Source organism: Ochotona princeps, chromosome 17 (assembly GCF_030435755.1).
Source record: "Ochotona princeps isolate mOchPri1 chromosome 17, mOchPri1.hap1, whole genome shotgun sequence".
In the NCBI taxonomy this organism is placed as follows: Eukaryota; Metazoa; Chordata; class Mammalia; order Lagomorpha; family Ochotonidae; genus Ochotona; species Ochotona princeps.
In genome coordinates this window covers 44,342,417-44,360,590 of record NC_080848.1, presented here as the reverse complement: position 1 = coordinate 44,360,590, position 18,174 = coordinate 44,342,417, and the positions used below count along the sequence as shown (strand labels likewise).

The window sequence follows — 18,174 nt, the reverse complement described above, 5'->3', positions numbered from 1 at the left end:
GGGACGCGGTCGCCCTGGGACCCCCAGGCTCCGGGGACGTGGTGAGCCGCGGGTCGCCCTCGAGACCCCCAGGCTCCGGGGACGCGGTGAGCCGCGGGTCGCCCCCGGGACCCCCAGCTTGTCGGGCGGACCGGGGTGTGGGGGAGGGGCGACACGGGCGCTACGCCTTTAAATCCGGAACGCAGGGCGAGCCCGCCCCCGAGGCATTGACGGGGCGTGGTCGTTCCGTCATTGGCTGAGCCTCCCGTGCGTGCGGGGAGCCGAGCGCTCCCATTGGAGCTGGGGCCTGCCCCCCCGTTTGCGCTCGGAGGCGGGGCCTCGGCTCCCGGGCCCTCGGCGCTCCGTCGCTCGGAGGGGTCCCGGTTCTACGAGCCAGGTAGGGCCGGGGCCGGCGGGGCCCCCGAGGTGTGGCGCACTTCCGGGTTGCTGGCCGCGCAGCGGGGAGGGGCGGGGCCTCCGAGGATCGCGCTCAGCCCGAGTTCGAAGCCCGGCTGTGCCCTTTCGCGTCCCCAGGCCTGGCCCGTGCCTGGGGGCCTGCCGGGTTGGGGTGAACCCTGTGCGCACCTTGAGCCCAGTCAGCCCAGGTGTGTGTGTGTGCGCGCTGGGGAGGGGGGTGTGTAAAGTGCTTCACTAACGTGGCAAAGTGGGGTGCTGGCAGTGCCCGTCGGGGAGCAGGAGCTGCGGTGCCCCCGCCCCAGCCCAGGGCTGGCCCATGACCTCCCAGGCGCCGAGCCCCGGCTATTTTTGGTCTGAGGCAGAGGGACAGGTGTCCGGCTGGAGTCCCAAGCTGCTCAGGCAGCTGGCGTGTGCTTGGCAGCACCCAGGGAAGAACGGGTGCCCTTGGCCTCTGCTCGGGGTCCCACCCCGGTACGACGACCTCCCGTGGGCCAGCCCTCCCCTGCCTGTCTGCGTGGGCTTGCAGTTGTCACTTGAGGGCTGCCCCCTGCACCCCAACCTCGTGCCAAGCCTGAATTTCCTGCTGCCCCATCTCACTGGACCTGTCCTGAAGCTTGGCCTTGGATTTGGGGGTTACCCTGTTAATATTTGGGGGTGACTGGTCTCTTGAGCTTTTCTGGAGGTCCAAGGGGACTCCTTGGGACCGCAGGTTGTTGGGTCTGGAGTCCCTCCTGAGAGGGTTGTTGTGGCTGGCCATGTGGCAGGGGCACCTGAGTCGGGTGGCTTTGCTGTCCCCCCATGCCAACAGACCACCTGCTGGGGCTTGGGTGGCATCGAATGTCTGTGCGGCAGAGGGGAGGATGGGACACTTGAGGTCCGTCCCCTTGGGGCTGGGTTATGCACAGATTTTGGGGGACCCTAGCTGCCCCCATCTCCTTGCCCTGTCTCATGGATTCTCCAGAAGCCCCTCCTTGTGGCTTTGACTCCCAGTTGCCCCACTGCACAGCCCCCACCCCCTCCCCGGCTGCCCCCCATTCTGGCTCTCTTCCAGGCCAGCCACCATGGCGTTCTCGCAGATGCGGGGCAAGCGGCGTGGTGACGAGGGCCTGGGGGGTGCCGTGGATTTCCTCCTGGCCAATGCCCGCCTGGTGCTGGGGGTGGGCGCTGCTGCTGTGCTGGGCATCGCCACGCTGGCTGTGAAGCGGGTAAGGCTGGGTAAAGCTGGGTGGGTCGGGGGACGGTGGCCTGTGGGTGTCCTGGCCTGGTGCTGGGCTCACTGTCACTCTGTGCTCAGCTCATCGACAGGGCCGCCGGCCCCCGAGATGAGGATGATGCCAAGGGGGACAGCTGGAAGGAGCTGAACCTGCTCAAGGCTGTGCCGCCGCAGCCCCAGCCCCCGCCCGCTGCCCGCAGCCTGCCCGAGACTCGCCTGGCCCCCTGTCCATCTGCCCCAGGTGAGTGGGCGCCCCCTGGGGACGTCCCGGTGCGGGAAGTGGAGAGTGCGAGGGTGAGCTCCTGTGATTTCTACCAAGTGCTTGGACACATCCATCCTATCCCCCCCGCCACCCTCTGCAGAGGGACTGTCGGATGCTGGTCCTCGTGCGCCCAGCCCCCCGGCCCGGCTATGCCTGACCCTGCAGGAGCGACTGCTGGCCTTCGAGCGGACCCATGTGGCCATCCCGGAGGCCCAGGTGGCCCTGGCCAAGCAGCTGGCTGGTGACATCGCCCTGGAGCTGCAGGCCTACCTGCGGAACAAATTTCCAGAACTGCCCTTCGGGGCCCTGGTGCCTGGCGGGCCACTGTATGACGGGCTGCAGGCAGGGGCGGCTGAGCGTGTGCGCCTCTCAGTGCCTCTGGCGCTGGAGCCGGGTCTCTGGAGCCTGGTGCCTGGTGCTGACACGGTGGCCCGGGACCCCCGCTGTTGGGCCGTGCGCAGGACTGGGCTGGAGTTCAGCCCCCGGGGCAGCAGTCCCTGGGACCGCTTCCTCGTGGGGGGCTACCTGTCCTCCCGGCCGCTGCTGCAGCTGCTGCACAAGGCGCTGACGGCCTCCGTCAACTGGCCGGCCATTGGCAGTCTCCTGGGCTGTGCCATCCGGCCCTGCGTGGCCTCGGAGGAGCTGCTGCTGGAGCTGCAGCACGAGTGCCTGGAGCTCACCGTGGCCGTGCTCCCGTCTGTCACTGACGCCGACTGCCTCCTCCTGGCCTGGCCGCTTGAAGGCCTGGCCAGCAACCTCTGGCTGCAGGACCTGTATCCACTGGAAGCTGCTAGGCTGCGGGCCCTGGACGGCCGTGATGCCGGCTCTCGGCGGCGGCTGCTGCTGCTGCTGTGTGCTGTCTGCCGTGGCCACCCAGTGCTGTCTCGCCTGGGCCTGGGGCCCCTGACACAGGTGGTGCTGCGGGTCGGGGAGGAGGCCATGGACTGGGCCGAGGAGGCCCTGGGGGAGCGCTTTTTGCAGGCCCTGGAGCTGTTGCTGTGTGGGCTGGAGCAGGCCAGCCTGCCCTGTCACTTCAGCCCTGCCGTGGACATGCTGGGTGGCTTGCGGGAGCAGGACATCGACGACCTGGGCTATGCACTGTACAGGGGCCTGCAGGCACCTGAGACGCTGCTCTAGCCCCGTGGGCGGGTGGGGGATGTGCGGTGGGCTTGGTTTTTGCTTGCTTTTAGCCGTAACAGGCAGGCCCCGGGCTGTGGCTCAGTGTCAGTTAACCAAGCACGGCTTGGCAGGGCACCTGCCATGATCACCAGCAGCGAGTGCAGGGACAATGGGGCTGGGCGGAGGCTGAGAGGGGGACAGGCTGTGCCTGAGCACCGTGGACGCCGTGTCCACGGCCACCTGGCTCCTGTGAGCCGACTCCATCCATGCTGTATCTCTGCCAGGCAGGGAGGTTCGCGGGGCACCCTTGTCCACCACCCAGGGCCATGCCAGGCTGGTCATCCACACTGGGCCCGGCCAAGCTCCAGGCTGGGACTCCCAAGCTGGCCGGATGGCACGGGCTCATTCTGCGTCTGGTAGCCTTCCTGCTGAGCAAAATTTTGCCTTGAAGAATGTGAATGAAAGAAAAAAATCACATGGGACTTGCTCTGTGTACACTTTTTAAAATTTTTTATTGGAAAAGCAGATTTACGGAGAGGAGAAACAGAAATACCTTCCACCTTCACATCTGGAAAAGAGCCTTCTGGGTCTCCCACCCACGTGCAGGGTCCCAAGGCTTTGGGCCATCCTCCACTGCTTTCCTGGGCCACAAGCAGGGAGCTGGATGGGAAGTGGGGCAGCTGGAAGTCAAATTGGCACCTGCACGGGGTATGGTGCTGCAGGTGGAGGCTGGCACCGGCCCATTTGCTTTTGAAAGCTGCGTCCCAACCCACTGGGCTACTGGGTACTGCAACCTGACTGGCATGCTGAGAGAAGCGTTTCCGCCTCCCGTTCTGGAGGTTGAGGCACTCTGGTCTGAGAGGGCTCCTGTAAGGGCACCCACTCAGCTGCTGGGATCCCTTGGGAGAGGGGATGCACTTCCTTGGACAGGAAGCATGGACATTTGGCTCCGAACAGGTGGGTTATGCAGAAGGGCTGATGACGTATGGAGGTTTGCAGGGGTGTGTGTGGTGGAGGTCTGGCCATCCTCATGGCCCCACAGTGGGAATAGGGGTACAGACCCTGCTCCCCCAGTTCAGGGCTCACTTTGGTTAATGCCACTGAGGCAGCTGAGGGGAGGATGTGGGTCCCGTGAGCAGGTTCTGTGGGCCACTCTCATCTGCCCTTCACAGTTTCCTGAGGGGCTCTAGGGTGGTGGGGGGCCTGGGACGCCAGTGTGGGATGATGGCTGGTCAGGTCCTGCCACTTGGTTCAGCCCAGCCTCCAGTAGCTGCTCCCCACCCTGTCGGGAGTGGAACAGGAACAGAACATGTCCCTCTGTCCTGCTGCCGACGGTGGGAATACCCGGAGGCCGCAGGGGCCTGGCCATTCTCATCTCCCTTTGGTCCATCTGCAGGGAGCAGGAGGGGAAGTGGAGTAGTTGGAACTTGAACCTGTGCTCCTGTGGGATCGTGACTTTCCCTGCTACTCATGCCACAGTGCCAGCCTCTGCCAGCATGACCGTAGTGCTGGCCTGATGGGGCCTTCTCTGGGCACCTACCTGCCTCAAGTAGCTCAGAATTTCTTCACACCACAGCCTCAATGGTCAGTGTCCAGCCAGAGAGACCGTGGGGGACCTCCCCTGGTCCTAGGCCCTGCCAGCTGCTGCTCTACCCTCATCCTGCTAACATAGATGCTCCTGGCATCTCCCTGGTGAGCCCAGTGCCTCAACATGTTAACAGAGCTGACCCCGGTGTGTGTGGGGGGTCAGCTCTCAGGACTGCACCCACTCCTCCCCTGCCTGGGGACGCAATGAGAACACAGAAGTGGCTCACCCCGGGGCAGGGTCTGACACTGCTGGCAACACCTGTGGCCCAGGTCCCAGGCCCTGCTTGTACCTGGCTTGCCAGCCTCCTGCTGATGGGCACTCTTGGGAGGCGGCCGAGTTCCCTCCCCACTCCTGGCTCCAGCAGCTGCAGGCACTGGGGGTGCCTCCCATGTGGGCACTGTTGTCACCAGCAGAGCATGGGGCCATGGCACTGCCCCCTGACCCCGGCCCAGCCTTCCTGGGGCCTCAGCCAGCCTAGAGTTCACACCCTGTGGGCCCCACACCTCTGAGGCTGGTCTCTAAAGCGAGGAGCCTTTAGCCAGCACCCCGTGGATCCCATGTGCATTCCTCATGGCTACTTCAGAAACCAGCAGGAAGCACTCTCGGTGTGGGGGCTGGCTCCTCAGTTCCCATCATGACAGGCCGGCCCCAGGCTCCATCAGCCCCCACCCCAGCATGTAAGCCAGGTGGCCCCCAGGGCAGCCCGGTGGGAGCGAGGTGCCCAGAGGCCCTCTTGGAGTGCTAGTCCAGCAAACCTGGCTCCTGGCCGGGGCTCCTCAGGAAGTTAGTGCTGCCGCAACCGCCAGCAACCCCACTGCCAGGGGCACGATGATGAGCTTAAGGGTTCACGGTTGGGCACACCCGCTGACTACCTGAGTGGACAAATGGCAGATGGCGCAGCTTGAGCCCCGGGTGGGGCTGCTGTTGTGGTTACTGTCCCCCCAGGGGACATGATGGGTTACTGTCCCATCATGTAGTGGGCGGCAGGGACCACCTCGGTGGGCTCAGCATGTGTGTGTGTGTGTGTGCCTTTCGCAAGGTCTGAGACCAGCAAGGGATGACGGGCGACTCCACGGCATCAGGACCAGCTGGCACAGGTGAGGGGGACGCAGAGGTGGAGGGCCCCAGCGAGTGTCAGCCCACATCATCGGTCGTGGGGCTGGATTCTTTATTAAGGCACATGAGCCACGGCAGGTCACAGCTGCTGCAGAGGCGAGGTCAGGGCAGGAGCCGGCTTGGCGTACCCCTCCTGCCCGCAGGGCCGCGGTGGGAAACCTCCTCGTTCCATCCTCCACGTCCTCTTCCGCAGTGGCTGCCTTGTACATCCGAGCTACATGCAGGTAGCGGGTCCAATGGAAGGGCTGGCTTCCAGGGGGCCACTGGACCTGGCATCCCTTACCTTGGGGCCAACACTGTGCTCAGGGCTGTGTAGGGCAGGTGCCGGCTGCCCGCCCCATGCTGCTCATCGATTCTGCGGGCAGAAAGGCCGCGTGTGTCCAGGCTGGTGGCAGAGGCTGCACTTGCGGGCCTTCTTCACCGTGGGCCCTGGCGCGGTATCTGAGGAGCTGGCCCGAGGCCTTTTGCTTCTGGCTTCAGACCCCTGGGCTCGGCCTCCTGCTCCCGACCAGGGCAGGGCTCCAAACATCCCTGTGGGGAAAGCCAGGGGTGGGGCCAGGGGTGAGATCTGAGCGGAGGCGCTGAGAACTGCACCTGCTCCAGTTTCCTGGTCACACCCAGCCCCTGGTAGAGCTGCCGGTGTCCTCACCCGGCTAGCGCATCTGGTAACTTCTTTCCTGAAGCCTGAGCCCACTGTCCTGCTGTGACCAGGGACCCACTGTGGTGAAGCAGGTTCCTGTCCTGCGCCCCTGGGTGAGGTCACAGCCACTCTGGGGTCACACTGGTGAGCCTGCAGGCTTGAGGCACGTAAGGCAGGGAGGTGGACTCCTTTGTTCCAGTGCTGGCCGTTTCCCAGAGTGACACTAGGCAAGGTCACTTCCTTGGCCTGGGCCCCTAAACCCGTGACCAGAGCAGCTACTTGGTGCAAACAACGCCAGTCAAGGACACGTGGCCGCCCGGGAGCACAGAGACACGGGGCGGGGCAGGGGAGTGGCACCTGACAGTTCACTTCCAGGCAGCCCTCCCTCCTGCAGCTGCCGCCTCACCTGGGGCCAAGGGGGCCGAGTTCTCGTCTGCCCACTGGAAGAAGCCACACTGCTGCTCGCGCGGCTTGGAACATGTGTGGAACTGGCGCCCCTTGTTGGGTCCGTCTTTCTGCACGGTGCGTGTGATGGCAGGCTGGCTGCACAGGCAGGACGTGACGCCGCCACCGCCACCAAAGCCACTCGACCCACCCAGGGGGCCGCCCGAGCCTGGTGGGTGAGGCAGCGAGCCCCCCGGAGCTCTCGGGGCTGCCGGAGGGCTGCTGTCGGCCCACAGGAAGAAGCTGCAGCCACCGCTGGCGCACTTGTAGAACTGGCGGCCCTGGTTGGGGCCCTCCTTGCGCACCGTCAGCAGCACAGCCTCCTGGCCACAGTTGCAGGTCACAGAGTTGCTCTCTCCGGCACCGCTGGCAGCGGCGGGCAGCAGGGGCGCTCGGGTCAGAGCCTTGGAAGGTCCAGGGGGCCTGCTGTCAGGGGGCTGGGGGCGGCCGTGCTGCCTACTGTCCATCCTGTTGAGGGCCTGGCTGGCCTGCAGGTGGCCGGAGGGCTGGGCTGCTCGGGGGGTGCCGTGGGAGAGGCGCAGGTCCAAGATCTCCCGCAGGGTCTCATCACAGCCGCCGACGCAGCCAACCAACTCGAGGGGCATAGTTGGGGGGAGGCTCCCGCGCTTGAACTTCAACCTCAACCTGGTAAGGCCGCCAGAAAAGGGCACCGTGAGCACCCCCTCCCCAGTGTGTAGTGTAGGGGGCAAACCCTGCCTGTGAAGTCAGAGGGTGGCTGAGCACCCAGACGCCCTGGAGGGGTATAGTTCTCCAATGCCAGGGGCGCTGAGTGGTCCCTGGGCCTGATGGGGCATCGGAACTCTCCCCTCCCCGCCACAGGCATGCTGCGGGGACGTGTCTACCAGTAATGCCACCCTGCCACCTGTCAGCCTGGCCAAGTTGCAAACCAGAACCACTCCCTTCGCTACCCTTTGCTTTGGAAAATGGTTTTATTTCTGTTGAGTCGGTAGGGTTGCCTCCGGTGCCCCACAGGCACTTGCTGCGAAGGAACTATTCTAAAGAGTGCCCACTGCAGAGGGGAGGGTGCTCCTGCGGGGTGGGGGTGGGGAGCCTGGCCCACACTGGACTTTCCACAGTGCCCGGCTCACCTGTACACAGGCTGTGGTTGACACACGGGACACACGCTCTCGTCCCTGTTGGCTTCCAGCACTGAGTCGGGAAACCATATGGCCGATCGACATTCGGGAAAACCCACACAGCTGAGGTAGAACCTGAGGAGCAGGGGGTGACCAGGTCAGAGTGCAGAGATGAGGGAACGTGTTCGGGCCGCCTGAGGCTGCAGGCCACCTGCCAAGGACCCTCCATCCACCAGCTCTACAGTGCCCGGGGTGGAATAGACCTGCTTCTGCTTAAAACCAGCCAGGGGGCTGGTGCTGTGGCATCGCGAGTTAAGCCTCAGCCTGCAGCGTGGCATCCATATGGATGCTGATTGGAGCTGACTGGAGTCCCCCGCTGCTCCACTAATGATCCAGCTCCCTGATTTGCCTGGCAAAGGGGCACAGGATAACCAGGTGTTTGGGACCCTGCACCCACGTGGGAGACCCAGAAGCTCCGGGTTCCTGGCTTTGGACGGGATCAGCTCCGTTCTGGCTATGATGAGCGTTGGGGAGAGAACCAGTAGATGGAAGATTTTCTGTCTCCTCCTCTTAACTCTTTCACTATATTATTCAAATAAATTTAAAAAACAAACTGAAGCAACGACGGCCCTGTCATGTCCTCTGCCCGGTCACACATTCTCATGGCCCTTCCTGCTGATGCCCCAGGGAGGTGCCTGAGCGACCCTGCCATGCGGGAGTCGGCCGAGGCTGCGACCCTGCCATGCGGGAGTCGGCCGAGGCTGCGACCCTGCCATGCGGGAATCGGCCGAGGCTGCGACCCTGCCATGTGGGGGTCAGCCGAGGCTGCGTGATCTGGAAACATACATGAGAGGCCAGGACAGGGACCTGCCTGTCTTGACAGAAGGACCTCAGGCTCCACACCAAGGGGTGTGGACCTCTCGTCTTCCTTGGCCAACTTGAGGGTCTGTGCAGCCACATGGCCGGGACTTCAAGCTGAGGCTAAACTTCAATGATCTCATTACAAACCCACAAACACAGAGGCAAGAACTGGCCCAATAAGCCCTGGAGGGGTAAATGCGCCCAGGACAGACCCCATCCTCCCCAAGGGAGGCCCAGGAAACTGTGCCTGCAGGTGGGAACAGAGCTCAGGAACCAAGCCTCCCACAGCTGAGTACCGGCTTTGAGTGCTGGCTCCCCTCCGTGCCACCTCCCTGCTAACACGCATCCTGGGAAGGAGCAAAAGATGGCGACCCGAATGAGATCTGGGCTCCTGGCGTCAGTCTGGCCCGGCACCAGCTGTCACGAGCATTTGGGGGGTGAACCCACAGAGCAGAGACTACACTCTTTCACATTAACACAAAGAATATAGAACTGAAAATAAAAATGTTTCTTCCTGTCATGGTGCAAGCACTCAGGATAGTGTCTGTTGCCTTCCCAGGCAGGCGCATGAGCAGGGAGCTGGCCTAGAATGGAACAGCCGGGACCAAGCTGACCCTCAGACATGGAACTCCAGCGCTACAAGCAGTGGCTTCACTCGTTCTGCCACAGCACTGCTCTGGGGAGAAACTGCTGAAGAACTACTTGGGTCATACAGCTCGACCGTGACAAGAGAGGGATGTGGGCCCACAACCATCTGGACCTGACGCCCAGCCCCCGTCACCTCTTCCCCCCCACCCCCCCAGGGACACTGGCGTTCTATCCACAGGATAGAAGCCCGGCCATGACTCGGTCCCCCACCTCATCGGAGGCCACACCCACTCCGGTGCCCTGCCAGCTCCAGCAAGCCGAGAGGGAGGGGCACTAACCCGCCATTCTTCTTGGCTTTGAGGACCATGTCCCTGTTGCACCGCGGGCACTTCCGGATTGGCTCAGGCAGGGATGGGTAGAGCTCTTCCGGCTGGGCCACTTCTGCCCCTTCTCCGAAGTACTGGGAGAGGGCCTCGTCCAACCTGGGGAAACGGCAAGGACATACCCCTCACTGGACGCCAAACACCCACGCACACCCCAGGCGGGCCGCTGGGGCCAGCTGCTGCATGAGGCGGGCACCCCCACTGCGGATCCCAGGCTGTGACTTGTGCTGCTGGCCACCTGCCATAGCGTGGGTCCTTGAGTCTGAATCACGTGCTGTGCGGCTTTCACACACCCGTTAGGAATGCTTTACAAAGGGCACAGCCAGCCAGGCCCCGGGAGGGACCCCATGTGCTCAGGGCTTACAGAGGCTCCAGGTTCTGTCACTGAGGCACCGTCGTACATCCTCAGCCCAGCCTGTGGCCATCGGATTAGCCATTGCTTGGGGAGCCAGCATTCTTGAGATTCCGCGTGTCAGAGGGGAAACGGGCCAGGACACAATGACCAAATGCTTATCTTGTGATAAGGCATGGCAGTGCCGGTGGAACGCGCTCCACACAGTATACGCTGCCTGCTCAACGACCAACTGCAAACGCGCCCAAGAACAAACGGCTCACATGCAGCACTCGGGCTTGTGGGTTCAGGGCTGTCGGGTCCTCCCATGCCAGCAGCACAGCCTGCTGGGGCAGGGCAGTATGGGGATGAGAGGAGTCCAGGGAGTTGCAGCAGGAAATGTGGCAGGAGGGGCTGCTGCTGGCTGAGGGGACCCCGACACGGCTGACGCCCAGGAGCTCCGCCGGCCGTCCTTTCGGCAGGAGGGCAGGCTCTGGCCCCCTCACTCACTTCTTGGCTTTGGCCACGGCTTCAATGAACACCTGCTTGTACTTCTGCACCTGCTGCCTCAGAACCACCGACTTGTCCTTCTTGCCCTCGCAGATCAGCTTCAGGTCAGCCTCCAGCTCGGCCCGGAGGTCAGGCTTGGACATCTCGTAGCCCATGGAATCGTAGCCTGTGGTGCAAGAGCGGGGGCTTCAGGAGATTCTGGGGAGCCCCACTCCCGCGACCCAGAGCGACCTCCCTGTTGTCTCACCTTCCACAAGCCCCATGCCCAGGTGTCCGGGGAGGAAGCGCTTGTCTGGGGTGAGGCCAACGTACATCCGGGCTTTGATGGTCTCGATGTGCTCCGCGTGCGTGGCATCTGTACCTGAAAGCCATGTCCCACCTCCTCTAAGACTCCGCAGCTTGTGGGTGCCTGGGTCACCCCTGAACTGATGGCAGCTACTTCAGGGCTGCACGAGCAGTCCCTGTAAGCCGCTAGTCATAATGCCCCCCTTACCTGCCAACCCAAACTGCCCCTCTCCCAGGATATATCTGCTTCCTTCAGAACCTAAAATACGGACACAACCAGTCAAGGCCCTCAGATGCGACTTCAAAAGACAGAGAAAGGCCAGAGATTTCTCAGCGTGGCAATGACGCTGTGGGACACAGCCACTGGCACCGGATGACAGTTCTCTGGCTTGTGGGATGGGCCCATCAGCCGAGATAGGGACACGCAAGGCCTACGTCCCTAATCAGCAGGAAGCAGCTACAGAAGAATCTACATTCTTCAGTAACCCTTAACAGTGGTATGTACGCGTGTGTGTGTGTGTGTGTGGGGGTGATACTGTGGCACAGGCTAGTCCTCCACCAGTGGTGCTGGCATCCCAGACAGGCACAGGTTCACATCCTGACCACTTGACTTTTGATCCGGCTCCCTGCTTATGGCCTGGGAAAGCAGCAGAGAATGGCCAAGTGCTTGGGACCCTGCACCCACGTGGCAGATTTGGAAGAAGCTCCTTGCTCTGCTTTGACCACTGTGGCTGCCATTTGGGCATGAGAGACCTCTCTCTTAAAAAAATAAATAAATAAGTCAATCTTTGAGGGGGACATGAAGGTACTAAGTTTAGAGTCACAAACTGGAAAGCATACCTCCCCCGCCTTGTGTAATTCACTCTGTTACTTGTCCATCAAATGACCCCTTCCCAGGATGCACTTCCCCTCACCTGGGACTTGGGGTGGGATCCTGTAACCACTCCCCGTCCCAGGCTCATGAGAAGCCCGGCAGCTGGGAGGGGCACTCTCTCTTCCCTGTGGACACAAGATGAAAGCAGAAACATCACTCTCCCACCTTCTTCCTCCCTGCTCACTCTATCCCTGAATGTATGTCTGATACAGTCTCATTAAAAAATTTATTTTTATTGGAAAGTCAGATTTACAGAGGAGACAGAAAGATCTTCAATCTGCTGGTTTACTCCCCAAATGGCCACAATGGCTAGAGCTGAGCTGATCTGAAGCCAGGAGCCAAGAGCCTCTTCGAGGTCTCCCACGTGGGTGCAGGGTCCCAAAGCTTTGGGCTGCCCTCGACTGCTTTCCCAGGCTACCAGCAGGGAGCTGAATGGGAAGCAGGGCCGCCGGGATTAGAACCAGTGCCCATATGGGATCCCAGTGCATGCAAGGTGAGAACTTTAGCCACTAGGCTACCTCATAGGACCTATATTCTCACCTTGTATACAAACTACTAAAAACAGAAAAATTTAAAACAACAAAAGCAAACAAACAGAACTCCAGAAAATAGGGATACTGAGTTCTGTTGCAACTTGTGAAAGCAGCAGAATTTGTAGGTGGTCAGGGATCACCGTGACCTCACACTGCGAGAGCCGTTCCTGGCAGGCAATGGCCGAGGGTCACACTGCGCCCTCCCGTCTCCCCTGGCCCACTCCTCAAGGCAGGGCAGCCCTGCTTTCTCCTGTTGCTGTTTGTGCACCGACATCAGTGGTGGCCCCAAGAAACAGCTCTGTGGGAGGCAAGGACACGCAATGAAAGCAATCTGCCCTCGCCCGCACGGCCTTCACACGGCCTTCACACGGCCTTCACACGGCCTTCACACCGCTCAGGGCCCCTTGCCTCCCCCACTCAGGCCCCGTGCCTCTTGCACCCGGCCGTCACACCCCCACTCAGGCCCCATCGCCTCCTCAGCGCCCCCACACGGGTGTCACACCAGCTCAGGTCCCCTCGGCTCCCCCAGATGGCCGTCACCCCCCACTCAGGCCCCCTCAGCTCTCCTGCTCCTCACACCTGAGTATTTCTTTCAGCTGCACCACCTCAACACCCAACCTGCCCTCCAAGCTGTGGCCAAGGGGCTCTGCCACCAGGGAAGTGGAACAGAACACAGCCCAGCATCAACAGGGACGTGCTGAGAAGACAGCAAGTCCTGGGGAGAACGGGCCCTCCTCGGGGCAAGCCAACCAGCAGCTCCTCCGAAGTCTCTGCGGGCCCCGGGGACTGTGCTCCCAGCACAACCCCGGGCACAATTGCATGTTCCAGCGCTGCCCACCGTGTGATGCGGGGGATGAACCGCAGGAGGTCGCTCGCCCACACGCTGAGACATCGCCCCGGGGTGGGCGAGCCTTGAGGGCATGACGCCAGGAAAGGCAGTCAGTGGCAGCAGAACCCATCTTGCACAATTCCATCCACGGAAGTGTTGAAAACAACCCAGGCTACTGTATCCAGAGAGGTGGCCTGGGGCTGGGAGGGCTGTGGGGAAGTGACTGCTGAAGGTGCCAGTTCTTTTTCACAGAAAAGGTCCCGTCCAACTCTGTGAATGACGAGTCAAGCTGTGCGTTTCAGTGGGTGAGTTGTGCGGCGGACAGATCATGTGGCTGTCCGTGTACCAGTGTTCAAACCCTCAGCCAGGCACGCAGACTGGGCTAGACATCTTCCCAGTCCCCCTTCGCCACAGTGGCCCTGAGCGTCCCTGCTTCGGGGCCCCGCCTGAGGCCCACCACGGTGTGGGGGACATCTCGCCACCTCTGAAGCCCACCTCCCAGGGCCGTTTCTCGACTTGCTCCCTACGTAGCCCTCCGTGCTGGATTCAAGCTGCTGCATTGGTGAGGCTCTTCCACAGACCAAGTCTGACAGCACAGACTAGGTCACGCGGCTGTCCACGGCCCATGGTCACATGCCTCTCCACGGCCCTTCACGTTTTTCTAATGTTCCAGTCACAGGGCGTGAATCCCCTGGGTGTGGCCTGCCCATGCAGGCAGGCTTCCTGGACCTCCCAGAAAGGGCCTGCAAGCTATGAATCTGGGCTTGGCGCTGCAGAATGAAGTTGCTGTTTGCAATGCCAGGTTGGAGCGCTGGCTGCCGTCACTCAGCATCCCACTAACATATCTGAGAGGCAGCAGGTGACAGCCCCAGTGTTTGGGCCTTTGCTATCCACATGAGACCCAGCGTTTCCAGCTCCCAGCTTCAGGCTGGCGCCTCAGCCGGAAGGATCATCCAGGGCCAGCAGTGGACAAGTCTCCTTATGATGATCTTCTCCCTTCCCCGTCCATTTTTGTAAGATCTATTTTAATTTGAAATACAGATTTACAGTGGGGATAGATAGAGTGAGAGAAAGATCTTCCTGGTTCACTCCAACGGCTGCAATGGCTGGAGTCAGGATGGTCTGAAGTCAGGAGCTTCTTCCGAGTCTCCCTTGCGGGTACAGGGGCCCAAGGGTGGGCCATGCTCCACTGCTTTCCCAGGCCATTACTAGGGAGCTGGACTGGAAGTGGGGCAGCCGGGACATGAACTGGTGCCCATAGCGGATGCTGCTGTGGCAGGAGGCAGCCACAGTGCCAGCCCTGAAACTCTGCTTTTTGAGTAAATACATAAAGCTTTCAAAAGTAAGAATGGGGCCTAATGTGGTGGCCTATTGGCTAAATCCTTGCCATATATGTGCTGGGATCCCACATGGGCACCGGTTAGTGTCCTGGCTGCTCCACTTCCCATCCAGCTCCCTGCCTGTGGCCTGGGGAAGCAGTCGAGGACGGCCCAAAGCCTTGGCACTCTGCACCCATGTGGGAGGCCTGGAAGAAGCTCCTGGCTTCGGACTGGCTCACCTCTGGCTGTTGTGGCTAGCTGGGGAGAGAACAAGCGGACGGAAGATCTTTCTTTGTCTCTGTAAATCTGTCTTTCCAATAAAATAAATAAACAAATTAAAAAAAAAAAAGTCAGACCGTAGCTGCTCATGGCTAGTACCACAGTCCCGCCTTACCCACGTGGGGCGTGGGGAGGAAGGGGAGGCACTACCACTCAAGACTCGCTGCTCCGCTCGGGAGGGCAGGGTGTCCACGGCTGTCACTACAGAACACAGACACACAGACCGTGATGATGACTCTCCCGAGCGTCAACTGTGGGTATCTGACTAGTTCTTATTCAAGAAGAGTAACACGGGCCCCTTTGACCACCATGGGCCTAAGCGCTCAGCTGAGCCCGAGCTGTGGGGACAGGATGGGGACAAGGGCAAGGCTGCTGGTGTCAGCTGTGCCAGGCTTTGCTGACACACACACTTGGAGACCTCGGGCAGGTCCTTGTCTCTCTAACCCTGTCTGCCAGTACAGTCTGGCTAGAGTAACAGCACAGGCAGGCAGAGAGCTGTGGCAGGGCAGGCAGGAGACTCCGTGCCTGTGTGCAGGGAAGCTCCCCGGCTGAGCCGCTGCCCGATGCCAGGCCGTGCCATTCTAGCTGAGCTGCTGCCCAATGCCAGGCCGCCCTGCTCAGGCTGAGCCACTGCCCGATGCCGGGCTGTGCCACTTACCAATGCCATGCTTCTCCATGAGGGCGATCAGGTCAGCCTCGGTGAGCAGCTGGGGAGGACTGGTCTCCCCATTCACCATCTCCACGGTGCTGGGCTGGAAGCGGGTCCCATGCTCGTAGATGGGCAGCAGCTACGGGAAGCGACAGGTGTGGCAGTTAGGCCATTCCCACCCTCACATTCAGACACAAGCTGGCCTGTAGTTCTCAGACTGGAGCCCCACGCCCGCTGCCCTGTCACCTTGTCGCTCCAGTGGTCGTAGGGATACACGTCCAGGTAGTTGCGGGCCAGAATCATGAGGCCGTGGGCCACAAAGCGCTCCTGCGCAATGTCAATCTCCACGGTGGTCTCCTGACCCTGGGCATCCTGGGAGCAGCAGGCCAGGAAATGGCGAACGATGAACTCATAGAGCCGCTGGTCGTCTCCCTGGGAGGAAGTGGAGTCTGACAGGTCCCTTCGCTGGGACAGCAGGCCCCTGCACCCACACTGGGCACCCAGATGGAGCTCCTTGCTCTCACCCGGCCCGGCCCTGGCTGCTTCAACCAGTGGAGAGTGAACCAGTAGATAGATGACCTCCCTTTCTTTCAAAGAAAACATTCTTCCTTTTTTTTAAGTTACAACTCCTTGGGCCCGGCGCTATAGTGTAGTGGTTAAAGTCCTCGCCTTGAAAGCCCCGGGATCCCATATGGGCACCGGTTCTAATCCCGGCAGCTCCACTTCCCATCCAGCTCCCTGCTTGTGGCCTAGGAAAGCAGTTGAGGACGGCCCAAAGCCTTGGGACCCTGCAACCGCGTGGGAGACCCGGAAGAGGTTCCTGGTTCCCGGCTTCGGATCGGCACAGCACCAGCCGTTGCGCTCACTTGGGGAGTGAATCATCGGATGGAAGACCTTCCTCTCTGCCTCTCCTCCTCTTTGTACATCTGCCTTTCCAATAAAATAAATAAATCTTTTTTAAAAAAAGTTACAACTCTTTAATCTTACGGTGACAGATGTGGCAATGCGAGGCTCCCTCTGTCATGCTGCCCTGTGTCCTCTGGGAAACTAGCACCATAGCACAAAGCTGCTGCGCTGTCCCTCTTAGGAACTGTAAGCCCCAAAGTTCTTTTCTTTACTTGGTGAAAGCAGATTTGGCAGCAAAACACATCATTTCACACTGATAGGACCAGTCGGCAGCAAGAGGCCTAGCTGGCTGGCTCCCAAATCCGAGCACAGGGCACAAGAGTGGGCTCTACCTTCTGACTCCAGCTTCTTGCGCGAGGACCACGGGAGGCAGCAGGGGGAGGCTCGGGTAGTGTGCTTCCGGCCCTTGACGTGTGAGACCTGGCTAATGCTCCTGGGATCTGGCACCAAGCCCTACCACTGCAGACACCTGGGGTAGGTCCAAGGGTGGGGACACATACCCTCTCCAATCATCTGTTTTTAAGCTCATCAGATATATTGAGAGATATCTTCCATCTGCTGGTTCACCCCTTATATGCACAGAGTAGCCAGGACTGGGCCAGGCACAAGGTTTCACCCAAGCATCCTGACTTCAAGTCTGGTCTCCCACAGGGGTGGGCGGGGCCCAAGTACTTGAGCCAAGTACCTGCTGCCCCCCAGGGTGCACACTGGCAAGGAGACAGACTAGAAGCAGAGGAGCCGAGATACAAACCAGGCTCTCCAACACTGGGTGTGGGCGTCCCAAGTGTGAGTTCACTGTTGTATCAGATGCTTGCCCCCAAGAGACAAAGGGAGGAGAGGAGGGAGGGGAAAAGGAGAGAGAAGAATGAGAGGGAAGAGAGAAACAGCTTCCATTGGGCCCGGCACCGTGGCCTAGCGGCTAAGGTCCTCGCCTTGAACGCCCCGGGATCCCATATGGGCGCCGGTTCTAATCCCGGCAGCTCCACTTCCCACCCAGCTCCCTGCTTGTGGCCTGGGAAAGCAGTCGAGGAAGGCCCAAAGCCTTGGGACCCTGCACCCGCGTGGGAGACCCGGAAGAGGTTCCTGGTTCCCGGCTTCGGATAGGCGCAGCACCAGCCGTTGCGCTCACTTGGGGAGTGAATCACTGGACGGAAGATCTTCCTCTCTGTCTCTCCTCCTCTCTGTATATCTGACTTTGTAATAAAAATAAACAAATCTTAAAAAAAAAAAAAAAAGAAAGAAAGAAACAGCTTCCATTCCTGGTTCATTTTCTTGATGGCTGCAATGGGTCCACCCGGGTCTCCCACCCGGTAGGTGCCCAGGCATCTAGGCACACCAATAGGGCATAGCCAGGACTTCAGGGAGCACTCACAAGGGACACCAGTCATGTAGCCATCATCTCAATCAGCCATGCTACCACGCTGGCTGCCTGTTTTTTTTTTTTTTTTTTCTTTAAATAAATTTTAAGTTAGAAGCTTTTAACTTACTTGAAAGGCAGACAGAGAGGGAGCAAGAGAGATATATTTCCCATCCCTAAGAGTTCACTACCCAAATGCCTACAACAGCTAGGGTTGTGCAAGGCCAGAGCCAGCTGCCAGGAGCTCCACCAGGGCGCCCTTGAGCCATCACCTGCTGCCTCGGAGGACAGAAGGGAACTGGAGCTTGAATCCAGGCATCACGAGCAGTGGCTTGACCCGCTCTGCCAAACTCCTCTTGAAGAAAGTAACTTTACAAAGCTACTGGGGCTACACACACGTGGTTCTCAGAGGCTGGTCAGGCGGGACACTGCAGGTTAAGTCACTGCTTGCAACGCTGGCATCCCAAATAGGCATCTGTTTAAACCCTGGCCACTCCACTTCTGACTTGGGTCCCAGTTAGTGGACCTGGGAAAGGAGACCAGCATGGCCCAGACGCTAGGGCCTTGTTGCCACATGGGAAGCCCTGATGAAGTG

At 60.6% G+C, this 18,174-nt stretch overlaps 2 protein-coding genes across 3 annotated transcripts in view; one reads left to right on the top strand and one right to left on the bottom strand.

Annotated features, from left to right (window-relative positions):
• The first annotated feature begins 286 nt into the window (after positions 1-286).
• MIEF2 (mitochondrial elongation factor 2) lies at positions 287-3,171 on the top strand. 2 transcript variants are annotated; one of them, XM_058676234.1, is made up of 4 exons: positions 287-584; positions 1,448-1,601; positions 1,691-1,850; positions 1,972-3,171. In XM_058676234.1, exons 2-4 carry the CDS (start codon positions 1,458-1,460, stop codon positions 3,006-3,008), a joined length of 1,341 nt encoding a protein of 446 aa, XP_058532217.1. In that variant the 5' UTR covers positions 287-584; positions 1,448-1,457; the 3' UTR covers positions 3,009-3,171. The 2 variants fall into 2 exon arrangements, with proteins under 2 accessions (XP_058532217.1, XP_058532218.1); XM_058676235.1 differs by having other exon boundaries at positions 300-376.
• Positions 3,172-5,938: 2,767 nt separating this feature from the next.
• The window catches only part of TOP3A (DNA topoisomerase III alpha), a 34,771-nt gene continuing 22,535 nt past the window's right edge, over positions 5,939-18,174 (bottom strand). Inside the window, exons 12-19 of the mRNA XM_058675671.1 lie at positions 15,563-15,748; positions 15,326-15,455; positions 10,796-10,909; positions 10,549-10,714; positions 9,663-9,806; positions 7,888-8,010; positions 6,741-7,423; positions 5,939-6,225 (exon numbers count right to left, since the gene is read on the bottom strand). Of these exons, the coding sequence (XP_058531654.1) occupies positions 6,041-6,225; positions 6,741-7,423; positions 7,888-8,010; positions 9,663-9,806; positions 10,549-10,714; positions 10,796-10,909; positions 15,326-15,455; positions 15,563-15,748 (1,731 nt within the window). The 3' untranslated portion in view covers positions 5,939-6,040. The remainder of the gene's footprint in view (positions 6,226-6,740; positions 7,424-7,887; positions 8,011-9,662; positions 9,807-10,548; positions 10,715-10,795; positions 10,910-15,325; positions 15,456-15,562; positions 15,749-18,174) is intronic.

Bases quoted from the DNA above. Each gene is read 5' to 3' on its own strand.
- MIEF2 (XM_058676234.1), top strand. From the start codon at position 1,458: ATGGCGTTCTCGCAGATGCGGGGCAAGCGGCGTGGTGACGAGGGCCTG. The intron at 1,602-1,690 runs GTAAGGCTGGGT...CTCTGTGCTCAG, and splicing joins CCACGCTGGCTGTGAAGCGG to CTCATCGACAGGGCCGCCGG. The intron at 1,851-1,971 runs GTGAGTGGGCGC...CACCCTCTGCAG, and splicing joins CCCCTGTCCATCTGCCCCAG to AGGGACTGTCGGATGCTGGT.